The sequence below is a fragment of the Rattus norvegicus genome, chromosome 1, assembly GCF_021556685.1.
Source record: "Rattus norvegicus strain SHRSP/BbbUtx chromosome 1, alternate assembly SHRSP_T2T, whole genome shotgun sequence".
NCBI classification, from domain to species: domain Eukaryota; kingdom Metazoa; phylum Chordata; class Mammalia; order Rodentia; family Muridae; genus Rattus; species Rattus norvegicus.
This window is the reverse complement of record NC_141534.1, coordinates 96,666,714-96,676,776: the sequence shown is the minus strand read 5'-3', so window position 1 is coordinate 96,676,776 and position 10,063 is coordinate 96,666,714. Positions and strand designations below refer to the sequence as shown.

The window sequence follows — 10,063 nt, the reverse complement described above, 5'->3', positions numbered from 1 at the left end:
CAATAGGGTGGTTCATGTTCTTAGCTATCCTGGGCTACAGAGAACGGTTTAGGTGAGCCAGGTCTAAAGTGAGACCCTGTCTCAAACCACACACACACACAGAGAGAGAGAGAGAGAGAGAGAGAGAGAGAGAGAGGGAGGGAGGGAGGGAGAGAGAGAGAGAGGGAGAGAGAGAGAGACAGAGAGAGAGAGAGGGAGAGAGAGAGAGAGAGAGAGAGGGAGAGAGAGAGAGAGAGAAAGAGAGAGAGAAAGAGAGACAGAGAGAGACACACAGAGAGACAGAGACAGAGACACACAGAGACAGAAAGACAGAGAGACAGAGACAGAGAGAGAAAGAGGGAACAAAACCACAGTACAACCTAACATAAAATGACAAAAAGCAACCACTTTTTTTCCCTTTTTCCTCCTATTTTTCTTTATTTTCCTTTTTTTTTTTTTTAAATGGTGCTTGTCTCTAACCCAGACCCTCATACTTGCAAAAGAAGCAGTCTATCCTTGAACTATCTCCCCAGGACCAAGGATTTTCTTTCTTTCTTTCTTTCTTTCTTTCTTTCTTTCTTTCTTTCTTTCTTTCTTTCTTTCTTTCTTCCTTTCCTTCTTTCTTCCTCTCTTTCTTCCTTTCTCTCTTTCTTTCTTTCTTTTTAAAGATTATTTATTCTATGTATGTGAGTACACTGTCACTGTCTTCAGACACACCGGAAGAGGGCATCAGATCCCATTACAGATGGTTGTGAGCCACCATGTGGTTGCAGGGATCTGAACTCAGGACCTCTGGAGGAGCAGTCAGTGCTCTTAACCGCTGAGCCATCTCTCAGCAGTTTAAAAGACTTATATTTTCATTTGCGTGTCATGTAAGTGCAGGAGCCCTTGGAGGCCAGAAGAGAGGGTCAGACCCAGAGGAGGTTCAGCCTTATGATGTGGTCGCTGTGAAAGAACTCAGAAGCACTATAAACGCTCTTAACAGTTAAGCCACCTCCAGACTTCAAAGGTATTAAGGCGCAAATCTGAGTCTTTTCTATGCTTCAGTTGTGTTCGCCCTCCTCTTATTATCCTGGAAACCTCATTTATACCACATGTTGATCTTAGTATCTGTGGATCAACCCAGTAGATCAGAGTCGTAGGTTGGACACAAAGTATCTGCTCCTAAGACACAGGTCATGGTTCCGAGGTTATACGAAGCTGCAAAGGAGGATGGGAAATGTAGTCTAACTCTGGAAACCCAAAGAGAATCAGTTCTAGTGAATCATTAGTGTAGGGAGCTAGAGACCCAAGACTTTCTCAGAGGCCTTGATGGAAAAATAAAAACAACTTTAGTTGCGTGTTCTTGTCCAGGAGGGGGCTTGGCAAGGCTGATCCAGGGCTGGGGCCAAGGCCTTCAGGACATTTTCCCTGGGCTGTGGTTATCCACTTAGGCTGCTGTGTCTGAGGTACCCTGTGTTCTCTCTGCCAACATCATCTGACTTGGCTCTCTGCTGACCTTGGCTGTTTTCTCCTTGCAAATACTAGATACTCTACCTCTTAGTAAGCTTGCTTAATAAACAGCAGCTCATACAAGGCCTCCTGGTCCCACCTACTGCTTTTGTCTTTTATTTCTCATCCCCCGGCCTCCCACCCGACACCTCGCTGTTTGGAAATCCTGTTCCTACCGGTTCCGGTCACATTAGCCAATCTCTACTGTGCGTTTGGAACATGCTAGCTCTGAAGATAGGGACGGTCTGCAACGCTAGTTGTCTTTTACATCTACTTACCCAGAGGGTATAACCTCCAAGGGTGTGCTGGCTAGCTTTTCTTGTCACCTTGACACAAGCTAGGGACATCTGGGAAGAGGGACCCTCAATTGAGGACGTGCTTTCATCAGATTGGCCTTTCCGCAGGTCTGTGGGGGTGGGTGCATCTAATTAATTAACGAATGATTCCGGAGGGTCCAGTGCACTGTGATCGGTGCTCCCGGCCTGGGAGGTAGGTGGTTCTGAATTGTATAGAAAAGCCACGCTAGGGGTTGGGGATTTAGCTCAGTGGTAGAGCGCTTGCCTAGCAAGCGCAAGGCCCTGGGTTCTGTCCCCAGCTCCGAAAAAAAGAAAAGAAAAAAAAAAAAAAAAGAAAAAAAAGAAAAGCCACGCTACACTTGATCTTAGCCAAAAGGCCGAGAAGCGATGAGAGAGCGCGCTAGTGAGCAGTGTTCCACCAGGGCTCTGCTTCAGTTCCTGCCTCCAGGTTTCTGCCTTGGATTCCCAAAATGAGCTCTAACCTGTAGGCCAAACCAATGAGCTTCCCTTCCTACATAGCTTTTGGTCACCGCCTTTACCGCAGCGGCAGAAAGCAAGCTAGAGCAATGGGCTCTGCTCATCCCTGCATCTCTGTTATCTATCCCTTTGTCTACTCCGGACTCAATACATACAGGTTCAAGGCATGAAGGAAGGAAAAAACTTCTGCTAGTTTTTAGATGATGGAATATTATATACACCGTGAAAATGATGCTTTTAGGACGGTGGGAAATTGTTCACGGTATACAATGAACAATATTATAATAATATATTATAGGGTAGATAAGAATTAAAATAAATCCTAGGGCCTGGAGAAAAGGCTCGGCAGTTAGGAGCACTGGCTGCTATTCCAAATGACTCAGGTTCAATTCCCAGCAAAACATGACAGATCACAACTGTCTGTAACTCCAGTTCCAGGGGATCTGACACCCTGGACATACATGCAGGCAAAACACGGAAGCATATTAATAATAATAATAATAATAATAATAATAATAATAATACCTTAAAACAGAATTCAGATTGATAGCTGAGTCACTACAATAGAATTCTACTCCTTCCTTCCACAGTAGTTGAAAGACCTCTGAAGTGGGGAGACCCTCACTCAAGTCTCGGGATGACGAGACCCCCCAAGAACTCATGAGAGACCGATCTTGATGCAATCAACAAGAGGTTTATATAGGGACAACAGAAACCAGCGCACTGGGGTCGAGACTCGTATCCCATGCAGGGGTAGAGGAGTTCGACCTCGAATGGCTGGGAGAAGGGGTATTTAAAGGAAAACCATAGCAAATCACAAGGAAGAACCTCTTGTTTCTCATGATTGTCAGCTGCTATTATGGTTAGCTAGTTCCTGGAACAAAGTGGCTGAACCAGCTGGTGCAATTACTCTTTCTGTGATCAGCTAGTTCCTGGAACAGGCAGTTCCAGGGCCCGACTATTTTTCTTTCTTTTGGCTTCAACTTTTGTCTAGGGGGCAATTTTAAACTTTTACCATTCATAGTCAAAGCTTAAGCACTCCGGGATGATGTAAGCCACCAGGTACTCACGTAGATTCCACTTATGTTCCTGCTGCTCCTAAGGAAGGCAGCAGTCAGGACGGGGAGAAAGAGGGCAGAGACCCTGCAAGCTGAGAGAGCTGAAGTCAGCCTTGCCGTCTGGTTTGTTATGTGAAGGACTGTGAGAGTCATTGGAAACATTCCAGGAGAAAAGTGGGTGAGGAACGGCAGGCGAATGCAGCAGCTCCTTCCAGGTCAGTGCTACCTGCAGAAAATGGGCAGAATACAAACTTGCACTTGGAAGGGACCAGCCAGATGGCTCAGGGCTGCCAGGCTGACAAGATGAGTGGAATCCCCAGATCTCCAAAGGAGGTGGCAGAGAACTGACTCCTGAGCTGTCCCCTGATCTCCACACAAGCGGTTGTGTCACATGCACACCTGTGCAAGCTCAATAAGTGATGTTTTAATTTGCACATCCGAAATGGTCGGAAATGTGTGAAAATGAGAAAAAACTCACAAGGGAAACAAAATAAGCAGAGGTTGGGGCTGGGGAGGGAGTTCTTTCAATGCCTGAACCCTAACATTTCCCAACTGCACCGAGGAGGCCAGAAGAGGGGGTTGGATGCCTTGGAACTAGGTTTAGAGGTTATGACCACCCAGCAGGGGTGCTGGGAATCGAACTCAGGCCTCTGAAAGAGCAGAGTCCAGCCAGAGCTACACAATGAGACTTTGTTTTTTTTTTTATATAATTTTTTTAAGATTATTCATTATATATAAGTACACTGTAGCTGTCTTCAGATACACCAGAAGAGGGCATCGGATCTCTTTACAGATGGTTGTGAGCCACCATGTGGTTGCTGAGAATTGAACTCAGGACCTCTGGAAGGGCAGTCGGGTGCTCTTAACCGCTGAGCCATCTCTCCAGCCTGAGAATTTGTTTTATAAAAAAAAAAAAAAAAAAAAAAAAAAAGTGGTGTGTGACAGACGTTAATTAGAGATCTGAGAAGACCCTCCTCCTTCACTGCCAGGCAGCTCTAAGAACCAGAAGAGGCCTTGGAATGGAGCTTCAAGTCCCGACACAGCTCGCTGGCAGAACTTCCTGTGGAGTTTTGTCCACAAGGCTTCAGCCGGCAATATCCAGGTCCTGGAACTCACTATATAGTTGTTGCTATACAGATCAGGCTGGCCTCGAGCTCAGAGATCCGCCTGCCTCTGCCTCCTGGGACAAAAGGAGTGCGCCATGATGCCTGGCTGCCTTGTGCTGACTTAGAGGGAAATGGAGGTGAAAGGACTGATCAGTAAGGACTTTGCGGCTTGAGTGAAAAACTTTTCTTTTTGTTTTTAAGTTTTGGGGCTTCACGCACGCTGACTTGTGCTCTACCACTGAGCGGCCCTCCCTGGAGAGGGAGTTTTGACTCTTCTGGAATGAAGTGTAGCAGGAACAGAGCTCTGAGTCAGGGGACCTGGCCTGAGCCACCACCGGAACAGGTTTCCTGTTTGCTGGTGGTAGGGAGGAGCGGAGCGGAGGCAGGAAGCTTTGGAGATGGCTGGAGGTGGGGCGGGATTAAGGCTGGCAGGGGGCGGGGCTGGAGTGGGGGTGGGGGATGTAAGGGGGGTAGGAGATGGGGATGAGCCGGGAGGGAGGTAGCATTGAGAGTCCGCAGACAGAGACAGTTAGATTTGCTGATAAGATGGAGACAGACAAGTGAAGTGTGGTTGTAATGTGACCGGAGCATCAGGGAGGCTAAACAGAAATTGCCACGAGTTCAACGCCAGCCTGGGGCACACAGAAAGACCTTGCTTGTCTCAGACAAAAACAAACAGCAGGTACCTGGCGAGAGGGCTCAGTGCTTAGAGCACTTGCTGCTCCTGCAGAGGACTCAGGTTTGAATCCCAGAACATACATGGTAGGCACAGACATACACGCGTAAACATAGAATAGATTTTTAAAAAAAAATCTAAAAAAACTAAACCAAAAGCAAAAACAAGTGAACGAAAAAGGAGCGGGTGGGGGCGAAAGCTCAAGAAGGGACTACTTGCAATGGCTCAGGGGCATGTAAACAGGAAGCAAAAGCAAGACAGAGAAGCCTTGTGCCCTGGCCTTGCCCAGGTTGAAGAGAGGGGTAGGGGGTTGGCGACCTGGAGATGAAATGTTAGTCGCGTGGGACCAGGCACACTCCTGTAACACCAAGGACTTAGCGGATGGAGGCAGGAAGATCAGTTCAAAACATTCTGTTAAACAATGAGATTGAGGCTAGCCTGGGCTATATGATACCACCTCACAAAATATACACACGGGGATCAAAAATCACTGAAAAGTACTTCAGGGAGTTACCAGATGGTAAGTTGGATTGACAGAGGAACGATAGGAGAGCTCACAGATGCCGGGAATTGGGAGTCAGGGAGACAGAATTAGAGGGCAATATGGGTAGTGAGTGCGGTGAAAAATGGGTTTTATTTTTGTTTGTATGTGTGCTTTGCTTGCATGCATGTCTTTGTACCACATTTGTGTTGGTGCCTTTAGAGCCAGAAGAGGGTGCTAGATCTCCTAGAAGTGGACTTCAGCTATGAGCTGCCTATGGGTGCTCAGAATTGAATCCAGGTCCTCTGGAAGAGCAATCCGTACTCTTAATTCCTGAGTCATCCCCTAGCAAAGCACCCGTGAATCTTTCTTTGTTTGAGTCAAGGTCTCACTATGTAGCCCCATCTGTTCTCTGGAACTCACTGTGTAGACCAGGCTGGCCTCAGACTCAAGAGTTCAGCCTGCCTCAGCCCCCAGGCTACTGGTATCAAAGGCAGTCTGCGATAGGCTCCCTGAAGCATTTTTAAATTGTTTTGAGATAGGGCCCTGTGGTGTAGCTCACCTGCCTTAGTCTTCTGGGCCCTGGGCAAGTATCATCCCGTTTACTGATGTTCTGAGGGCACCAAGCTGGTAGCCTCACCGAGTCCTGGGTGAAGGTGAGGACAAAGAGGACTTCCCAAGTGAGAGACGCCTGAGCTCCCATCCAAAGCGGAGGACACAGACAGTCAAATCCAAACACAGGAGTATTTGTAGGCAGAGGGCAGGGCTTGTGCCAGTGAGTTGAGCCTGAGGTCAGACTGCTTAGTGTGGCAGAGGGGTGTGGCAGAGGGGTGTGGCAGAGAGGGAATCCACATTAGTCATCACCAAATCATTTATCCGCTCTGGCTTAGATCTGGGTCACCACCCTCTGTGATCCCGCCTTTCAGAGCTTCCAGTTTCGCTAAGGTTAAGTCTTGCTTCCCACACACACAGGCCTGAGCAACAATTAACCTGGCTTGCTCCCAGCAAGCCCTTAGGTGGTGTTAGTGCCATTGCAATTTTGTCCGTTGAGATCTTATTTGACTGATGATCACATTAAATTATTGGAGATTCTTTGAACAGGTAAGGCAGACTGGTTGTTTAACCTCAGTTTACCTATATATAGAATGGGGACAATAACAGCGTCTGTCCCACAGTCCTGCCGCGAGGGCACACAACCTGGTGAGCGCAGAGCACGGAGGAACTGGCAGTTACTTGTCGATATTGCTTAAGGATGGGCAAGAGTAAATGAGCTGAGGGATCGGGGTGAGCTCCTAGCTGAGGGAACAATATGGTGACCTGGGGACTAACAGGAGAGCTGCCATTTTCCCTGTATTTATCACTTAATTCTGGGGCTCATCCAGGGGAACCTGTGTCTAACGTCCTCGAGGGTCTCATGTAGCCGCCCCCACCTCCAAGGGCTGGTGTTACAGGTGTGCGTCATCACGCCTGGCTGTGTTCCCTCCTTACAGATGAGGAAATCATTACTCAGAGACACCAGGTCACTGTTTTAGGGATGAGCAATACAGGCTCAAACCAAGGTTTACATAGTCCCAACGGAGCGGCCAGACAGCCAGACTAGAAGCCAAAAGGCGACCTGGGTGGGAGGCACAAACTGAAGGTAAACTAAAGATTTAGAGTCCTAGCATTGGAGAAGCAGAAGCAGGAGGATTGCTTCGAGTTTGAGGTGAGCCAGGGCTTTAGATCAGCTTAGGGTGTTGAACAAAACTCTATCTCAAAGTGCACGATGAATGAATGAATGACAATAACTGAAGTCCTTTTTTGCAACTATATACTGCAAAGGTGACCAGGTAGCCTGGATCTAGTTCCTGGAGGCTCCAGTGCCTGGGCGTTAGAATGGTCTACTCGTACTCATAGCTATTAAATCTGGAGAGCGTTGAATTACCAGCAGTGTGTGTACGGGGAGGGCTGAGCTAGGTAGAGACACAATCATAGCCCGCTACGTAGGGCGGGGCCTCCTGCGCAGGCGCAGTCTGCAATGGCGGCTCTAGGACCGCGCGGACCGCGGCTGGGTGGCGAGCCGGCTTTAACCCGGAGCTGCCTGAGTCACCGGCCCCGCCCTCCAGAGCCGGACACAGCGGGAGGCCCAGCGGCGGGCGAGCAAGACCGCGGACCGCCGGATCCGTAAGTGAGACGGGGCGCTTCAGTCCAGCACCCCTGCACCCCGCTGCCCGGGATCCGCTGTCCTCAGATCTGGCGAGACCCTAAAGTCGTGGCCTTGGGGGTCTTAGGACCCGTGTTCTCAGATCCGAACAACCAGGCCTGTCAGACGCTGGTCATTCCCTCCAGAGCACTCCTTGCCATCCCGGAACTCAGGATCAAAAATATAACCCCAAAGATCAGAGAGGCACCCATAAATTATCTGGGGCGTCTAGAACCACGATCCGAGATCCTGGTTCCAATTTGCGGTGTGTAGAACTCCGTTATCCGGGATCCTCCGGGCGCACAGCCATAATTTTAGGCCGGAGTCCCACAGATCCCTAATGACAGTGTAGTTCCTCTGTCGAAACTACCTGAATGTCCTAATCCACATTAGGGACTTCCTGGACTCAGCCCTGGGTCACCCCTACCCTGAGCTCAATTCTGGAAGGCCTGGATCTGAGACACGTCCGGTATACCTTACCCAACTGGGGGGTGGGGGTCCTTACATGGGGAATCCCCTGTTTCCCCGCTGCCTCAAGACAGGGGTAATCCAGGCTGGCGCTGTAGCCGAGGTTGGCCTTGAACTGATCCTCCAGCCTCAGCCTCCCAATTTCTGGGATTACAGTTGAGCGCCACCACGCTCGTCCAGCTCTACCCCTGTCCTCATTGACCACGTTTGCAGTCAAGCCTGGGCCAGGGTACCTGCTAGACCCTAGGAGGTTTCGCACCTTCCTGTCACCTGTCCAGATTCTGCCCCCATCCCGAGGCCTCTGTTCTGTCCCCAATCTAATTGCCGGAAATGCTTTCTTTTTTTTTTTCTTTTTGCGGGAAGGGCTGGGTTCTTGGCAAGACGACTACCTGACCCACCCCCTTTTCTTTACAGGACTCTGCTGCAAACATGTTCTTGGTGAATTCGTTCTTGAAGGGCGGCGGTGGCGGTGGGGGAGGCGGGGGTCTGGGCGGGGGCCTGGGCAATGTGCTCGGAGGCCTGATCAGCGGAGCTGCTGGAGGCGGCGGCGGTGGAGGCGGCGGTGGCGGCATGGGACTGGGAGGAGGTGGCGGAGGCGGTGGAACAGCCATGCGTATCCTGGGCGGAGTCATTAGCGCCATCAGGTAAGGCGGGGCCTAAAGGGGCAGGGTGGGCCAAATTATAAAGAAGCTCACTTAGAGGTCCGACATGGGAATCCTAATTAGGTTGGGCTGGTCCAAACTGGAAAAGTGGCCCTAAGGGGATCCCAACGAGACTGGTGTCACTTTTTAAAAACTGGGTTAGTAAACTTGCTTCTGTGGGTCAATAAATAGGATGCAGTTTCTTGGGGGTGGGGAGGAGGTACTCTTCTGTGTTTGGGGAAGGTATGATCCTATAAGACTGTATCCAGTCTTCACTGGGGGCGGAGCCAGTGGATCTGAAGTTGCTCCATGATTTAAGATTTGACCTAAGTGGAGCTTGCTGTTATAGGAGAGATCAGAACCCCCGAAAGAAGAAATGGTCCAGAGAAGGTTGTGTGGGGTCGGGAGCTGATTGGGTTGGTGGATAAAAATCCTAGCTGGGGTAAGAGCAGGTGACTGACACCTGATTATCTTTGGCGATCCAAGCAGTGATTCCTGGGAGGAGTAGGTGTTGGTGGGGGAGAGGTTGGGAAGCTAGATAATCTGCAAAAGGAGCGATGGAGTCAGGCTCTGGACAAAGACCTGACCTGAGGAAGATAGAGGCATAGGGGAAACTGGTGCAGACCGACCCCTTAAGAAGCGAGTTCTTCAAGGGGCGGGCCCTGTTAAGTTTGGTGGGTTTTCGGGATTTTGATTGGGGCTAAGATGCTTCTGACATTGTGATTGGTGGGTGTTCCTGGGGCAAGGTAAGGATTCTTCCGTGGGGTGGGCCCTTGGGAGGTGGGAGGGGTTGGCCTGATGGAGGAAAAGGAGGAGCCGCAGAAAGCTGTTGATTGGGCCAGGTGAGAACGACGAGATAGACGAGAGGAGGAGGGACCCCTTAAGGAAGAGGAGGGCTGGAGTTTGAGGGGTTGACTGACCGTTCTGCCGCCCGTTGGAGGCTCTGCCCCCATGCGCTAACTCACCCTTGTCTCCCCTCAGCGAGGCTGCTGCGCAGTACAACCCGGAGCCCCCGGTAAGCGGCCCTAGAGACCCTTCCTCCCTAGGCCTGTTGCCCGCATTATCTTACCCATTCCTATGTATAAGGCTCCCCTTCCTTCCTTGGAAAATTCCCCTGCCGGCAAGAATGTCCTTTTTGAGGGCCCCTAGTGTCTCAGCCACGCTACTTGCTACACTCACCTCAAACTGCCCAGCCCTCCCTGACTTTT

The 10,063-nt window shown here is 50.1% G+C and overlaps 1 protein-coding gene and 1 pseudogene across 1 annotated transcript in view; one reads left to right on the top strand and one right to left on the bottom strand.

Moving 5' to 3' along the window:
* Positions 1-2,006: 2,006 nt before the first annotated feature.
* Positions 2,007-2,155, bottom strand: LOC120100431 (U2 spliceosomal RNA; annotated as a pseudogene).
* Positions 2,156-7,689: 5,534 nt separating this feature from the next.
* The window catches only part of Capns1 (calpain, small subunit 1), a 10,114-nt gene continuing 7,740 nt past the window's right edge, over positions 7,690-10,063 (top strand). The window contains 3 exon segments of the mRNA NM_017118.1: positions 7,690-7,727; positions 8,629-8,858; positions 9,837-9,870. Of these exon segments, the coding sequence (NP_058814.1) occupies positions 8,644-8,858; positions 9,837-9,870 (249 nt within the window). The 5' untranslated portion in view covers positions 7,690-7,727; positions 8,629-8,643.